Source organism: Hemicordylus capensis, chromosome 2 (genome assembly GCF_027244095.1).
Source record: "Hemicordylus capensis ecotype Gifberg chromosome 2, rHemCap1.1.pri, whole genome shotgun sequence".
In the NCBI taxonomy this organism is placed as follows: Eukaryota; Metazoa; Chordata; class Lepidosauria; order Squamata; family Cordylidae; genus Hemicordylus; species Hemicordylus capensis.
In genome coordinates, this window is record NC_069658.1 from 416,722,483 (window position 1) to 416,740,297 (window position 17,815).

A 17,815-nucleotide genomic window follows, 5' to 3' on the forward strand; every position below is an offset into this window, starting at 1 on the left:
GCAGACACATTCTGCACTAGTATTCTGACCAAACAAGTTCCAAACCCAGTCAAGTTCCAGACACAGATAATCTCATCAGCTCAATGCATTTCAGCAGAGTACCAAGATTTCTACTGAGCTCTGGACGAATCCCACACAACCCAGCGTATGTGGTGCTCCAGAGTCTTGCATGAGCTGTTGCTTTTCCGTGCAAGACATCAGAGCATTTTAAAATAACTGAGACAAAGAAAAATTGTCTAAAAAAGACAAGGAAGAGACAGTACTTGTGAAGCATCTGCCAATCTTGCATTTGTTTACCTATTGTCTGGGCAGGTTTAACAGAACTAGGCTTGTTTTCTTGAGGGAGACTTTCTGAATTCCTTGTTGCAAGGGGCTTGGCGACAGGAGCTGTAGGTTTATCATTTGCATCTCCTGTCCATCTAAGGGTAAACTGAAGTGTGGGTCCCTGAGAAAAAGTTTCAAATGGAGGCAGCCTCTGAAAAACAAAAAAGCACACTTTATAAGAAGGGTTAAAAAAATATATCAAGGGTTGCAGCAGTGTGCCCAACTACAGTGCTTTACTTCATAAGTGAATAGTTACTATTCATTTATAAGGTAAGTAGTAAAATACTCCACGGTTTCTAGCAACCCCAGCCATGAGAAATAAAGGCTGCTCTATCTGCATAGCCTCATCCTTGGTTTTGTTTCTTGCAAAACCTATGCATTTAAAGCTGGAAATGGGGCAATCATGTCTCATCCCCCGATTGAGGCAGTTTGTGGAGGGGATCAGAATTACCATGCAACTGCAGAAAAAAATCCATGTCCATCCTCCACTCCAGCTCCAAAGTTGGAGCTATGGAAGGGGAACAGGGATTTGTTGTCAAGTTGGGCAGGGAGGCAGTCAGTGCCTGTATAGGCCAAAGCCCAATGACCAGCCCTGGATTTCTTCTGCTGAGCTGGAGGAAAAGGCTAGGGCCATGGGTGTTCTAAGGGTGGAGTGGGCCCTGGGACTAGTTGGGAAAATGCCCCCCACTAACTATCTATCTATCTATCCATCCATCCATCCATCCATCTAGGGAGGTGCAAGGGGGAGAGGAGCAAGTGGAATTTGTCCCCCTGCTCCATCCTGTTGAATTATAGCTGCACCCCTGACCAGGGCTCATTTTGATACTGGGCAGGCAAAGTGCTCTGAATTTCTATACTGCCATAATAGAGAGCCCAATCTCACTCTGCAGCTTGGAGATGGAGAGAAGGCTGGGATTTTCCTTGTAGTTGTATTGCACATTCCAAAGCTCAGCACAACTGACAGGATGATCATCTTCCCAGCTTCATTCTGGAGAGGGGGAGAAGGGGACTCCCCTTGTTGCCCTTGGACTATGGGACCCTCATCATGGCACCAAAAAACATGAAACCCTGCTGAAAACCTATAAGAATCATCACTACTTTCAAATGGCTTAAATATAAAGCAGCTCCTCACTCTGTACCTTTCAAAGGGCTGGGGTTTTTTTGACAAGTGAAGCAAAATGTCATACCTTCCCATCAAGTATCGTTTCCCATGTTGCTCTTTTCTTGCTAATTGGACACTCTTCCATTTCTTGCATGGCGACCTCATATTCCCCATCAAGAAGCTGCAGTCGCCTGTTACACAAAAAGAAGATGCATTTCACTGCAGATATTCAATAATGGCTTTATGTCTCAATTTAAGTTAAGTAAGTTTATTCATTCTTCATATATCTATATCATAGGGCACTAGGACTTAAGACCCCATTCCATCTGCAACCTGTTGACACCTCTCCCCACAGCACTCATGGATGTTGAGGGACCTTCTGAAGCAACATTAAGCAGCACACTCAATGGAAAATGCCAGTGACTCATGGCTGTTATCTATGTTTCTACTGGGAAAAGAGATGCTATGCACATTGATGTTAAACCTATTTTTCCCTTCCCCCCCACTCAACTTTTCACCCCAACTGTTTCAGCTTGGCATAAATGTGAGATCAGGAATATCAAGTACAGGGATTCCCCCCCCCCCATCTAGTTCCAGTTTGTTCCTTCCCCTTACTATATTACTGTTATACAGGGGGACCTTGTTATATGCAGATTCTATATCTGCGGTTTTGCGTATTCACAGGTGTCTGATACCCATTTTTCATTATTCAAAAATATGAAAGCATTAAAACCCATGTATCCAGTTCCTAGAAGGCTGAAAATGACCATGGAGGTCATTTCCAGCTGCCATTTTGTCAGTGGGAGCCATTCTGTAGCTCAGTTCAGCAAAAAAATTCTATTAGGCGGTATATAAAAACAATCAGACTGCAACTTGGGGGACCATTTGGGAGCATTGCTGGACGCTAGGAGATCCATGGAGCATGGTACAGGTAAAGTGTGCCGTCAAGTCAATTTCGACTCCTGGCACCCAGAGAGCCCTGTCGTTTTCTTTGATAGAATACAGGAGGGGATTACCATTGCCTCCTCCTGCACAGTATGAGATGATGCCATTCAGCATCTTCCTATATCGCTTCTGCCTGATATAGTACCAGTGGGGATTCGAACTGGCAACCTTCTGCTTGTTAGTCAGGCATTTCCCTGCTGCGCCACTTAAGATGACAATGAGCATGGTAGGGCACTTTATTTGGCTCATTTGGCAGGGGTGATGTTTAGTCCGGGAACCCAATTCCTGTATTCCCATAGACTCAATGGCTAGTTATCCGCAGTAATATGTGGGAACAGAACCCCCACGGATAAAAAGGTTCATCTGTATTCAAAAAAGTTCAATACAGTTAACATATCAAATAAAATGAAAAGCAAATGAAGAATTGGGTTTTTTAAAAAAGTTATTATGAGTTCGCACAGGAGGCCATAGATTCTTTCCCTTTTCATCCTAATAACAACTAATCTTCTCTAAGCAAGGTGTCCCAAGCTGGAAGTAAGTCTAACACTACCTTTACCAACTTCAGTCTCCCATCAGTCTGATGCATTTGAAGTTTTTGCAGTACTGCTATAAATCATGTCTTACTGCATGTCCAGAATTGTCAGGCCAACCAGAGAAGAGACTTGTCTTGATAAGGAATATTGAAATCCAGTCTAATGACTCTGCTTAAGCAAATATTCCTAGCTGTGAATGTGTAAGGAACGACCAAGAGACTTTTTTGTTCACATGCAGATAAAACAGGTTGCTCACCTGTAATGATGATCTGGTAGGGATCCACTGACATCCATTAGAATGGGTTCTGCACCTGCGCTGAAGACTCTCGGTGTGGAGTACCACAGCACCTCTCAGCACTTGCGCCCCACCCCATGTGACCACATAGCTATTTAATGTGGGAGGAAGCACCAGCACTTCAATTCAGTTGGGAGTGATTGAACATCTTTGGAGCAATAGGTGAGTTCTACATAGAAGACTTGCACACTACTGCAGAGGTGTTCAGGAGGGTACAACGGATGTCAACGGATCATCAGTTAAGGTGAGCAACCTGTTTATCTGGGGTGTGATCCGTTGAATCCATTAGTGTTCAGTTAGCTCCTTTAGGAGGAGAGAGCAGTAATGTCACTGTAACACCCTTTTGAGAACACCTCTCCCAAAATTCACCTCTGCTGCAGAACGCAAGTCAATGGCACAGTAGTTTATGAAGGCCTGTTCCGAGGACCTGGTTGCAGCCCTAGAAATATCTTGAAAAGATATGCCAGATAAATGAGCCGCCAAGACACTGTAAGCTCTAGTTGAATGTGCCTTGATAGATGGCTGTACCTTTGGTAACTTGTAAGTCATTAGGATTGACTCTACTAGCCAGTGGGATAGCCTTTGTTTTGACAAGGCCCGATACATAGATCTTCCCTTGAAGGTTATAAACATTTTTTGTGTGTCTTTCTAATCATCTTTGACCTTGACAGGTAGAATAGAAGAGCCCTTCTGGCATCTAGGGAATGCATGGCCTTTTCAAGAGCTGTGCAGGGAGTACTAAAGAAAAGTAGGAGGCACGATGTCTTGGTGTATGTGGAAGTCTGTCACAATCTTAAGTAATGTGAGGACATAGCAACACCTTGTCTGGGTACAAGTGTGCATAAGGCACATCCATCCTCAGGGCTGTAAGTTCACTCACCCTGTGGGCAGTTTTAATAGCCACCAAGAAAGCAGTCTTCAGAGAAACCTTAAGGCTAGCTGTTGCCATGGGTTCAAAGGGCATGTTTGTTAGTGCTGAAAGGGCCAAAGATATACCTCCTGGCTGTCTTATAGGAGAATACAGATTAGTGAAACCTTTTAGAAAACCCTTGCAGCTAGGATGAGAAAATACCATCTTTCCATCCCATCCTGGGTGCCTCGCTGAGACTGTTGCAAAATAAACTTTTATGGAGACACTGGAAAGTTGGGAGGTCTTCAGCAAGGTGAGATATAGGAGGACCTGTGGGACAGTAGCATTTAGAGGGCAGAAACCCTTTGTGGCAGCATAGCATGTAAATCTTCTCCATTTGCTAGCATAGTTCCTCCTGGTGGATGGCTTCTTCTGATTTAGTAATATTTTATTCAGAAGCCTGTCTTCCATGCTGTTTGTTGTAGTGTGGGTACCTCTGGGTGCAGTACATGTCTGTTTTCTTGTGACAGGAGGTCTTGATGCTGTGGAAGCCTTCTGTATGTGTCCCGATAGTTTGAGTAGATGTGGAAACCATGGTTGCCGAGGCCACCATGGAGTGATCAGGATGCATTTGACCTGGTAGGTAAGAATATGTGCCAACGTTCTCCCTACCAGAAGAAGAGGGCGATACATGGACTGGTCACAACACCGAATGTACATTTGGAATGCATCTCCTAGTGATTCTGGGTCATGGCCCACTCTTGAGCAGTATTTGCTGCACTTGGCATTGAGTGCTGTAGCGTAAAAGTCTATTTTGGAGGAGCCCCAAGTTCTGAATATTGATAATAGGTATTTGTTGCTCAATTCCCACTCATGCCGCTCTTCCCTGGTGAATGAGTACCTCAGATCATCTGCTAGGACATTCTCCGTCCCCTTTATGTGTATGGCTAAAGGGGTGATGCTGCTTCTGATGCACCAGTGTCAAATCTGTACGCTCACACAGAGATCTGAACACCACCACCCCTTGCCTGTTTAGGTAGGCAATTGCCGTAGTGTTGTCCAACTGCAGCTGTACTACTCTCCCTATGAGCACTGGAAGAAAAGCCTTCATGGCCTATTAAACTGCTAAGAGTTCTAGGAAGTTTATATGGAATTGCCTCTGTCGCCAAGTCCATTGAACCTGGGTCACTTTGCCATTGCAACAGCCACCCCAGCCCTGCAGTGAGGCATCTGTTGTCACCCATACAGATGTGGTTTGTAGTTGAAAGGTGATACCCCATTAAAAAGACTGTCTGCCTGAGTCCACCAGCTCAATGCCTGGAGGATTTGCAGTGGGATGGTTACTCTCTTTCGGGGGTTGTCTATGTTAAAGCAGAAGGTGGATATGAACCATAATTGCAATTATCTCATTTTCAGGCAACTATATCGTACTGTTGTCTTGCAGAAGGCCATAATGCATAGTAGGCATTTAATCTGCCATGCCCGCTGAATTGGATTGGCTTGATGCAGTTCCATAATGGCTTGGTATCTTTCTCGTGGCAAGAATGCTCTTCCTTTCTGGGTATTCAGAAGAGCCCCTATGTATGGTATAGATGTCACTGGATTTAGATGAGATTTTTTCCAGTTCACCTCTATACCAAGGTCCTGGAGAAGGCACAACAGGTATTGTATCTGAGAAAGTAACTCTTCTCTGTCCTTTGATGTTGAGAGCCAGTCGTATAGGTACGGGTAAACTGCCAGTCCTTTTGTCCGCAGATGTGCCACTGCCACGCATTTGGTGAATACACACGGGGCAGTGCAGAGACCAAACAGCAGAACTTGATGATGGTAAATTGAAGTCTCCATGAAGCTTATAAACTTCTGGCACGAAAGCCTGATTCCTCTGTGGAAGTAAGCGTCTTGTAGGTCTAATGTTGCAAGCCACTGCTCCCAATGCAGAAGTGCCAGGATGTCTTGCAACGTAGTAATCCGATACTTCTTCACGTGGACGTATTTGTTCAGATGTTTTAGGTCCATTATAGGTTGAATTTCCCCATCTCTTTGGGGGATTTGAAAATAGCGGGAGTAGAACCCTTCCTTCTCTGTGCCCATTGCACTGTGACAATTGCTTTTTTGTACAGTAGCTCCTGTACTTCCTGTTGTAAGGCAGGAGTCACTTTGGTGAAGCATAGCCCTCTGAAAGCTGGGCGAGCCTTCAACTCTATCGCGTAGCCCGAAGAGACAATCTTCAACACCCACCAGTCCAATGTTATGTGCTGCCATGCTTGGCCATGGCTTGCCAACTTGATGTTGCTGATGGCTAATGGTGCCTGATAGGTTTTGTAGGCAGTCATATTCTGCCCTTCCATGTTGAGGAAGGTTAATATTAGCAATGTGTCCTTTGATGTACGAAAGTGTGATCGGCTGTAGGTGGCTTCAATGGCGCTGTTTCTGGGCCTCTCGTTTGTTACATTGGCCTTGGTTGTTTTTGGGGACGGATGAAAGGTCTTGATTTTGATGTGTATATATTAGATGAAGAAGCAGAAGTAAACGTCTTTGCAGTGAATTTGGACTTCTTGACCTCCATTGTTGCATCTGTCTGTTCTGAAAACAGGCCTTCACCATCAAATGGTAATCCCTCTATTTTTTCTTTCATATCCATTTGTAAGACAGCTGAGCATAGCAAAGCATGTCATCGTAAAGTAATGGATGCACTCATTGCTCTAGACTCTAATTGTTCTCTGTGTAAACCACCCTGAGCCATTTTTGGAAGGGCAGTATAGAAATCAAATAAATAATAATAATTATTATTAGTAGTAGTATTTATTAACACAGTCAGACAGATGTTACTGACTGATTTGTTTTATCCAGACATTGAGTCCTTCCCAAGGACCTGGGATGGCTAAATTTTATTGTCAATGTTGTTGCTGTTATAGATATCGTCGCAGAATATAGGCTGTTCCCAGTAAAGTTGCTTTTTGTAATTGGCTGATGGTGATTTCTGTGGCCCCTATGGTGTTGAGGTGCTCTTCAAGGTCTTTTGGAACTGCACCCAGGGCGCCAATTACCACTGGGATTATTTTGGTCTTTCTGCCACAGCCTTTCAATTTCAATTTGTAGATCTTTGTATTTTGTGATTTTTTCTATTTCTATTTCTTTTTTCTTTCCTTTCTAGTCTGCTATCCCCTGGTATTGCTATGTCAATTATTTTAACTTGTTTTTCTTTCTTCTCGACTACAGTGATATGTGGTGTATTGTGTGGCAGGTGTTTGTCTGTTTGTAGTCGGAAGTCCCACAATATTTTTGTATCTTCCTTTTCCAGAACGTTTTCAATGTTATGGTCCCACCAATTTTTGGCTACAGGTAGCTTGTATTTTTTGCAGATGTTCCAGTGTATCATCCCTGCTACCTTGCCATTCCTTTGTTTGTAGTCAGTCTGTGAGATCTTTTTACAACAGCTGATTAGGTGGTCCACGGTTTCATCTGCTTCTTTACAAAGGTGGCACTTGCTGTTTGTTGTTGACTATTATGATAATTATTTATTCCGCTAGGTGTTTTGTGGTGCTTAACTGCTGACATGTTAGGTCTGCTGATTTCTGCAGTGTCTTTGAACTCTGCAGATGAGAATGTATCCAGATCTTGATCATTTAGCAGTATCCATTTCCGATCCAATTAATCAGTCAAAATATCCGTCCACTAATAGTTACACACAAAGCTTAGTCCAGAAACACAGTCCAAGGGTCATTTTAGTCAGTAAAATATCCATCCGATCTTTTATCACAAATAAATCGTTATACACAAAAACCTATTCCAGAATACAGTCCAGGGGTCAGATAGCTGATTAAAATTTATTTATTTCTGTTTAGAACTCACTCAGACATACAAGGAACCATAACAAGGAGCCGAAGAAACCGAAGAACCTATCACTACGGCAGTGACAAAGGAACTGAAGTTCTGGCACTTATTCCCACCTTAAATAGCCACGTGGTCACGTGGGGCACAAGTGCTGAGAGGAGCTGTGGTACTCCACACCGAGAGGCTTCAGTGCAGGTGCAGAACCCATTCTAATGGATTCAAAGGATCACTCCCCAGATCTTTCGCTTCTCACTCACTATGGATGTGTTCCCTTGCCTTTCACAGGAACCTGTTACACTTTTGTATATAGTATGTTCTTAATGGCACAATGCCTCTCCTAAATTATTCTGCACAGACAGCCCCAGTTGCAGTACTGCATTGGCCCATAACCAAGGCAATAACTCAGAAAGCAAAAACCACTGCTAAAGAGGGAGTTCATGAACTGATAAGAAGTGGTGAAAGTACACTGGGGAGAGGAGAGACTTCACACATGCAGGAACAGCATCTGCCAGCAGATGGAGATCTAGCCCAGTCTTAGAAAGAGTAGGGAGATGAATCCCAAATGAGAATAAGATAATAGGAATGACAGGTTTTGGAGCCAACTAAAGCATACAGAAGTAAGAATCTCTGAATAGACTACTTGAGAAAGTAAACTGCATCCCCATCCAGATCACTTTGAGGATTAGCTACGCTTAAGATTGTCTTGGAGATATCAGGGCAACATTCCAGTTTGCTCTTCCAAGGGAGTAACCAGTTTCCTGGTGCTCACAGGTAGAATTCACAGCACCAGTGGAGGGTCTTGATTCTGTATTAAGTCTCAGAAACCCAAGGGATCATTCTATCCCCACAGATTCCTACTGGTCAGATAGCAGAACCTGCCCTACTTCAGCTCAATGGCAGCTTGTATTCCAGGTCCACAAAGAACAGCAGGCATCTTCCCTCCCCGCCGCCCGAAACAAAACTGTTTTCCAGTCTGGTCTCCTCGTCAAGCTACCCTCCAAGGCAGCTTGTAATAGACTTGATTGGTTTGTGGTGATGCTAAATCCTTATAAAATGGTTGTAGCTCAAGTCTGCAACCTTGCTAAACATGTAAATTGCTACTCCCTGCTGCATCTAGCCATGTTCCATCCAGGCTTGACTGCTTTTTGAATGGTCTCCTAGTGATCCTTTTTGCTTCCTATCTACCTAAATCCCCAATGCCACTCTAGCCTTCCTGATTCAGCCTCTAGCTCCATCCCTCTGGATGTATCCTACTATGTAAAAGGGATAACGTTATTGCAAATCATTTCTGAATGTTGGAGCATTTTTGAATATACTGAACATTTAAACAATGATTTGTGTTACAAATATATAGTTTTTAAAAACTGCTCATAATGGGTATAGCCCTCTGAACTGTTGGCCTATAGGGGGTTTCTACCTATGGTTGATGAATTACAACTCCCATCATTCCTAGCTATAATTTGTTGTGGCTGGGGATGATGGGAGTTCCAGTTTAACAGCATCTGGAGTACAACAGGTTGGGAACAAATGTATGTGTACTGTGTATCACCATAACTGCTCTCTATAAACCTTCTCTGTGCTCAATTTCTGCTAGAGCCTGATCCTAATAATTTAGAGCTCATTACAGACACCTGTATCTCAAGCTTAGCATTAACTTCTAGCATTTTCTCCTTTCATCACAATTATTCTTCTGCTAGAAATTCTAGCTGTATTAAAACATCAGAGTATTAACAGCAGCAACCCCTACTCATCCAAAGGAAACTGTTACTTAAGTAGCAAGCGATTAAACGCAATGGGATTACCCACTATGGGAATACTTAAACAACCCTTTTGTCTATGACACAAATTCTAGATCTCAAGTACCAATATCCTTCACAAGCTTCAATAACCATTGTACACAGAAAGAGAGACGTGTAGCTCATTACATTTTGTTCAAGAATTCATAGAGCTGCCACTTTATTTCTGTTTCAAAATAAGGGCTAGCCTTTTCGATGATTAGAATTTGCACATTTTGGATGTTACAATTTAATCACAGCTTTAATGCTGTGATTATTTTCCCTGAAGGAAAAGATAACAGTTCCACCCTTTTGCCTTATTTTTGAAGTATACTAGATTGGAAGAATCCTAGCAGAGATAAGCTTTAAATAAATCATGCAAACTGAAAACCTGTTGGTTTTATTTATAATATTTGATAGATCCCTCATTTAGTGCAATAATGATCCCTCATTTAGTGCAATAATGCTATTGCAAAGTTGATATATCTACTCCAAGAAGTAGGATGGCAAGTGGATCTATTTACTACTGTAAATGTGTGATTAACATACATGTTGACATGAGGCCAAAAAAGATATGCCTCAAGCAGTTATTTTAAGATGCCATGAAGAAGAGTTTCTTAATTCTATTTTGGAAAGACAAGTTCCCTGAAATAAAATTATTTAAATTACAAAGAAAACAAAGATTAAAATGAAATTCAGACATACATTATTAGAAAGAAGCACAAGCCCCCAAAGTCCATTAAAAAACTAAAAATACCTGTTTTTATCAAATACAGTCATTTGTGCTACGAAAGTCTTTTCTCCATCTTCACGGTTGGAAGAATTGCGTTTTCTTCTAGTAGGAAGCTCCTCATTAACATCTGCATTTAACACACCAGAAATTATAATTACAAGGCAAAAATTACAAAGTGGCTGGTATAGTTGTATAGTAATAAAAAAGTTTAATTTGATCCAAGGGAACACAGTTTTTAGTGCCTCCATGATTTTAAGTGGAACAATTTTCACTTCCCTCTTTCTACTAATGGTTTTAGCGTGACAACACAAACATGGCTAGAAAGTTTATATCTCAATCTCCCCTCTTTTATACCTAAGCAGAGGAGATGGCTGGATTTTTAGTAGCTTTCCAAGATTTCTGGCAATTCAAAAAAAGAACTGTGCTTGACATTAGGACAAGAATCTTGCTGTAGCCCAAGTTAACAAAATATGCACCTGATTGTAACAGGAGTTATCCACTGCACTTGGAAACAGGAATCCACAAGCCAGCCCTCCCAGGGTAAGTACCCCTGTTAAGAAGGGCATCCAGTAACAAACCTCTCCCCTTTTATGCTTCTGCCTGGAGAAGTTAAACAGCAGATTTCTCCTGCTTACATTATCCACACACTAGCAAAGATGAGAGCATCTCTTAATATAGTTTGATCTTACAAATCTGCTTTATCAGCTAAACTGGCTTTTTCTTTGCTACTGCAGTTATTTTAAAAAAATATTTTTGATTTGCTTTATGAAGAAAGAATTTTTGTACAAACTGCAAGTTACTTGGGGTGACTTGGGTCAGAGAAGGCAGAATAGGCATCCATTAAATAAGCAAATCTCTACTTCCTCTTTCCAGACCTGAGGGGATGATAGGGGGTAATAGCAAATACGAAGAAGTTAGCTAATAAGCCAAGCTAATATTTGTGGATCCCTGCCTTTAAGCTAGTTATCTGATCAGTGTTCTCTCTAACCTTTTTCATCTGTGTGAGGAATGAGTTTTGTTCTGGGCAGCAGTATGTGCACATGTGCATTCAGAGTGGGACCTTCCTGATTCAACCTGAACGGGATCTAAAATTAATTGAGCGGACATCAAAAACATGTGAGCACGTGCACACTTTATCGAGCAGGGGTGGGGAACCTTGGCCCTCCAGCTGTTTTTGAACTACAACTCCCACCATCCCCAACCACAATCATTGTGGCTGGGGATGATGGGAGTTGTAGTTCAAACACAGCTGGAGGGCCAAGGTTCCCCACCCCTGCCTTAGAAGAAATACTGTATCTAATGTTCTAGGACACTGCCTTACTCAGTGTAGGCAACTGCTACAGTACCCAATTTGGGGAGCTGAGGATTAATCTGGCTCCAAAAGATGGGATCCAGTCTGCTTACCACCACACATTTCAACTATGAATCCATGGAAGTGGAAAGCAGGATCACACATCTAATTCCTGTATTAACCATGTCTATGAGCACAGAAATACATGGAGTTCAGCAACTGGGACATTAGGAATAATCCTGCTTCCCCTTCCACACATTTACTGTACATGACATTCAAATATATGAAAAAGGCTCTTATCTTGCTTGCAGAGATGTGTGTTGCTGATAGCTGCAGACTTGGTGGTTTAGGGAAGAATATACTCAAGACACTGACCTAAGGGTTAACACCTTCTCAGGCAGTGTTCAGACAGAATGGCTAACCACAGTTAATCGTGGCCGAATTTGTAACTCTGTTACAGCAGAATGTGCGAAACCGCCGTTATGGGCTGAAAGCTACCTTCGGTTTGCTTTGCCAAACTCCAATTTGAACCTTCCGTTTTCTCTAAAATTTGCCGCCAACAACTGAAGTTCTGCTGCTGAAGTGCAGTCTGTACTTATGTACAGTCTAACTGTCTGACTATGGGCACAGTTATAACTGTGGTTTTGCACCAATTTTCAAACCCTGATCATAGAAGTGACGGTGCAGACCCACCCAAGGACATGGCTGCTACATGCTTTTGGGGCTTCTCACTGGCAATCTCTCGGAAAACCAGCCCTGCCTCTCCTGTCAGCTATGGAGTTGCCAGGCTACAGAGATGCCACCACGCCCATCCTGGACTTGTCAATACGTCAAGCTGCACAGTCGCTCGGGGCAACCACAATTCCCACTCTGTCCTTTGTTTCCCCCACCTGGCAAGTGGTAGGGCATGGGATAATAGGATGGGCACCATGTGTTCTGCTCCCCAAGAAGAAAGCAGCAGTCATATGTTCACAAGCACTCCAACTGGCAACATAAGCAGGGTACATTATCACAGTGCGAAGATGGGAACATTTTGCACGTGGGGGGTGGGCGGCTGAATTTGGGTAGAGAAGTCAGAGCAGCAAAATTCTATTTTTTCACATATAGGTTGAAGAAGGGGCAGCCAGTGCCTTCCCGGGGTGGGGATATTTGCTCCCTAGTCTTGCTCATGAGAAGAACCTGCAGGCACTAATTTCAAATGCATAAGATGGTATTCGTGTCGTATGGGAATGGTTCTCTCCACGCTGGAGACTTAGCCCATTATCCCACAGACCATAAAAGGTCATGGGGACACCCCCCACACAACTCATGAGAGGAACCGTCCAAGAGAAGGGAGAGGAACCATCAACCACAATCACCAAAATTATGCGATGGCAAAGCATCCCCTTCTCCCACAGACAGGCCTCTCATGAGAATGTCAGGCCATTGGGGCTCTAAGTAAAGCAAGATTGCTTTGTGGATAGGTGCTGTCAGAAGGAGTACCCCAGAGACAGCTTTCCATGTCTTGGGTACCACAGTCAAGCAGCTGCAAAAATGTGCTGCCCACCAGCCACTGTTCCCTCTAAGGCGTGCGCATGTGCTCACAAGTTTTTGGAGGTCCGCTCAGTTCATTTTAGGTTGTGCCGAGGCTGAATCAGGAAGGCCTCATTCTGAATGCAGGTGTGCACACACCACCTTGATACTGCCACCCAGAACAAAACTCATTTCTCACAGAGATAAAAAATATTTGAGGGACCACTGCCACCCATGTGGAGATGTGCACCCCTGCTCACATCCCCAGGGGCAACGCTGCCATCCTTGGACAGCTGGAAACTAGGGATCCCTCTCCCACCAATCCTCGTGCCGAGATATCGGCATATGGTGACATGCTGGGCCAGACCCAGGAATTTTGAATGGGTTTAAGGGTCTGTGCTAGAGCCCGGTATCCAGATTATCCATGCAAATGGTTTGGGCAAGGGTGCTATTGGCAGGTTTAAAAGGCAGCTCCCCAGAAGGGATTTCTGAGCAGCCAAGTTCCATTCTTTTCACAGAAAGGTTGGGGAAGGGAGTCCAAGCCCCTTCCCCTTTGGGGGGTTCACACCCCCCAGACTTACTCATGATCAAGGCCAGTCACCAGGGTTAGTCTTGGGTCAACTGAAATTCTTCAAGGATACAGCCACTCAACCCAGGGCTTACTGGCTAGGCATAAGACTGAAAGGCCATGGGGACACCCCCAGGCAACTCCTGAGAAGGACTATCAGAGGAGAGGGGAGATAATTGTCCTGACAAATCTGAAATGAATACAGATGGCAAAACATCCCCTTCTCACACTAACATCTCCCTCACAGGAGTGTCAGGCCATGGGTGCTCCAAACAAAGCAAGGTTGTTTTCTAGATGGCAGCCGTGAGGAGACTGCTTTCTTTGTCTTGGATACTGCAGACAAGCTGCTGCGTAACCGTGCCCCCTGCCAGCCCATATGTACATGCACACCCTTGCCATTGCCCTGGAATGGTCACCCAAACATCCGGGGGTGGCCTGAGAACAGGGGCTCCCCTCTCCCCTGAATCCCCACGCCGGAAGTTCTACATACAGTGCGACAGACAGGACTTAGGAATCTTGAATGGGTTTAAAGGCCCAACCCGATGCCTGCTCCTACCTCCCATCTGTGCACATGGCTGGGCAAGGACAAAGTGAGTGTTTAGATGGCCTTTGGGTGCTGAAAGTCTGCACAGGCAAAGAGAGTGGAGAGGCTTCAGGGTATCTGTTCTATTTTTTTTATGAAGAAAGAGTAGAGAATTGGGGCCCAGCCACTTCCTCGGGGCTGCTGCTGGTGGTGTATACAACCCAGGTTTGCTCATGAGCAGGGCCAGTAGGATCAGGATCGATATAGTTTTTGGAACGATTCTTCCTATGCAATAGCCCACGTGGAGTATGCTCAGTAGACTGGCACACTCATGAGAGTGTAAGCCAACTGGACAGCAAGCTGCCGGACAGCAGATTTGTGATGTGTCTGGATGGACTGCTGTGCTTGGATCACCCCTCACGACATCTTCCCTGGTTATTATGGTGGGACAGACCCCACCCCCAGCATCATTTATTTATTTATTATTTATTTATTTGATTTATATACCGCCCTTCCAAAATGGCTCTCTCCATCTGCATATCGCATTCTAGCACATGTGGATTTTCCCCATCCCTCATGCAAGTGCAATTCCACAAACACACATGAAAATTTGGGCTTGTGTGGTGCTTTCAGGGCGCAAGGCTACTTGGGGGGGCATCGATGGCAGAAGCAGCGTGGCATTGCAGGGCATTTAAAGGGCGTTCAATGCCCTTTTCCTGCTAAGGGTGGGTAGAGCACTTAAAAAATGCACAATCACACTCAGCACGCACCACACCACCTACATGGCAACACTTTGCCCACAGTCCAGCCACAGAGCTGGCTGGGATTAGCCTCGGATGCCAAGCAGCCAGGAGGTGCTACCCTCTCCTGAAACTGGAGTTTGGTTGTCTGCAGTTTGGCGAAAGTCTGCGACGCGCTTTGGAGTTAAGAATTGGAACCTTGGCCAACTTTAACTGCGATAAGCCATTATGTCTGAACCAAGCCTTCATGATTCCCCCCCCCCCCCCGCCAATTCTTCTGTTTGTGTTCCTTTACACTACAATCCTACTTTCAGAAGTTGGCCTAGTTAGTATAAACTAGGCCATTCAAACTTCAGCTGCCGCCACCTCACTTCTTGGACCTCCAGTTCACAATGTTGCAGTGACATTAGAAGGCACATCGGCAGAATTCTTCTGTTGGGGTGTATATTCCTATGTCTATGTTGGCCCCTACCTTGTCTATTCACTTCCTGTCAACTGCACACAGACTTTCTTTTTCCTAGGTCCTATAGTTTTGCCTTATTCCAATTTTCTTCAATTCCATGCTTCCAATACTCATTGCTTTTCAAGCAGTTACCCACTCTGACCCACTTTAAACCACTTGCTCCCTTCACCAGCCTCTCTAGCCCTCTTCTCTCTCAACCAATAGCACAGTCCACCCTCATCAGTTGTTTCCGACACTCCTCTCTGATTAGCCTTTTCTTGCCTTAATTTCCTGTATCCTCTGCCCTTTCCCCCCTCAAGTCACTTGTTGAACCTACCCTTTCTTAAAGTTCCTCCTCACTGCATTGCCTGCTTTGAATCCTGGCATCAGTCTCTGGATTACTTGTTCCTGGAGGTAGTGAAGTGAAGGGACCTTTTTCCAGTTGTTAGGCATCTTCTGTGTGAGGTTTTCATTCTAACTATACCAACAACTATCCCTTTCCTCAGAGAGGCTGAATTGTAAACTACTTAGTTCCTAAATTAATATTTGAGCAACTACATCAGCTCTACCAAACTCATCAAGAGCAACACACCAGGAGATTATACCCCAATGTATCCTGCTCCTCAACTGACTCTACTTATCATGAACTGTGGTGGGAAAATGGAGGAACTTCAATAGCTAAAGAGACCCCATTACAACAGTGATTATCCAACATCTAAAAAAGTCAGAGTTAATCTAAGAACATCATTTTTAGTGGACATTAAAAGTTCTGTTGTATTCTCTTTGACTTAACACAGATTATCTTTTTGATAAGTCAACACTAGCATGTTTTCTTTTTAAAATACTATAACGGGCACTAACTCCAAACAAATGCCCATACGAAACCATTCCCTGTGGACACATTAGCCCCTATGTGCACAAGAGAAACACATGTCATTAGGTAGATGGAGTCTACCCCTCCCTACACCGGGAAGGACGTGTTCTCCCTTCTCAGTGTTAATAGCAGTGTGTCTATATGCTCTAGAACAGGGGTAGACAGACTCAAGGCTTCCAGGAGTCTTGAGAGCTACCAGTACAAAATGGCTTGATGAGGCAGAGCCAGTCACAAAATGGAGGCTTGTAAAAAGACTTTACACCTACAGAACAAGTTATTTTAAACATCAAAATCCCTTGAAATGGCTAGCAGAGATAGGCAATGGTATTATTAAAAGGCAATCAATTAATACTGATGCTCAGATAGAAGCCCAAGGTAAGCCATTAAGTCCAAGGCAGACTTTTATTTTATTTTTTTGCATTTTTGAAAGGAATAAGTTGTGTCAGCATTCTTAATTATAGCCCCATTTTAAACACAGGAAAAGCTGAGGCTCAGATTGAATACCCAGTTCTTCCATGAGATAGAAAAATCCACTTCTGATTTTCTGTTCAACCTCCTACATTTATGCCCAGCTCAGTGAGTGTGACATGACAGTGGAGCAAAAGCTAGTTGGTAAGTATTGGGGAGTGAGGGGAAACTACTTAGTTCCAGGAAGATTTTGCTGCATTTGTGGGGGAAGAAAAGAGAGAGAAATAAATAGGAGAGAAATTAAGAAACCAAGCACCCAAAAAGAGAGATTGAAAATGGTATGGCCATGCCCCCACTAAAACCGACAATCAGATTTGCAGTACTGGTTGACAGCAAAACTCAGAGGTCTAGAGCAACTTCAGATAAGCCCCAAAGCTACCAGTAGCTTTGAGCTGCCCAATGCCACCCGTGCTCTAGAAAATATGATTGTATAAGGCACCAGCAGCTCTGCATGACTAGATCCAGAAACAAGTCCTTTATGTAATCTAGCAAATTTGCTTGCATTCTGCAGATCACATGTATCCCTGGCTACTACTAAAAATCCAGCCTTCCTCCATTCCCAGTTCAAGCAATGTAAAGAGGCAATGGAACTCCTAAAATCCAACATTCAGTCCTATCCCATGGCTGTGGTCTGTGCTAACTTACATTATATAAGTTATATTTCATGTATCAAATATTTGCCATCTAAGAGATGTCAGAATGCCTTTGGCAGATACACAAAATCCTGTTTGCTGACTTTACATGTTCTCCAAGACACCCTAATTACATGCATCACATATAACAGGTTTCTATTTCATATGGAGGTACCCTAAAAATGCTAATACTCTCACTGTGAGTTAGCCTCAAGTATATTAACATAAGAAGTGGCAGATTATCAACAGCATCTGCAAACCCTAAAAGGCATGTTGGATTATTCTGCGAGATTACACCTTTTCCATATGGCCTTTTTGACTGCAAACCCGAGGCAGGGTTTGTGCCTTTTAAATTAAATCATTGTTTGACACCA

General features: G+C 43.6%; 1 protein-coding gene across 1 annotated transcript in view; it reads right to left on the reverse strand.

The window, feature by feature from the left end:
- The window catches only part of SUZ12 (SUZ12 polycomb repressive complex 2 subunit), a 57,878-nt gene that overhangs the window by 12,619 nt on the left and 27,444 nt on the right, over positions 1 to 17,815 (reverse strand). The window contains exons 8-10 of the mRNA XM_053298790.1: positions 10,416 to 10,518; positions 1,512 to 1,617; positions 298 to 475 (exon numbers count right to left, since the gene is read on the reverse strand). Coding sequence (XP_053154765.1) covers positions 298 to 475; positions 1,512 to 1,617; positions 10,416 to 10,518 — 387 coding nt within the window. The remainder of the gene's footprint in view (positions 1 to 297; positions 476 to 1,511; positions 1,618 to 10,415; positions 10,519 to 17,815) is intronic.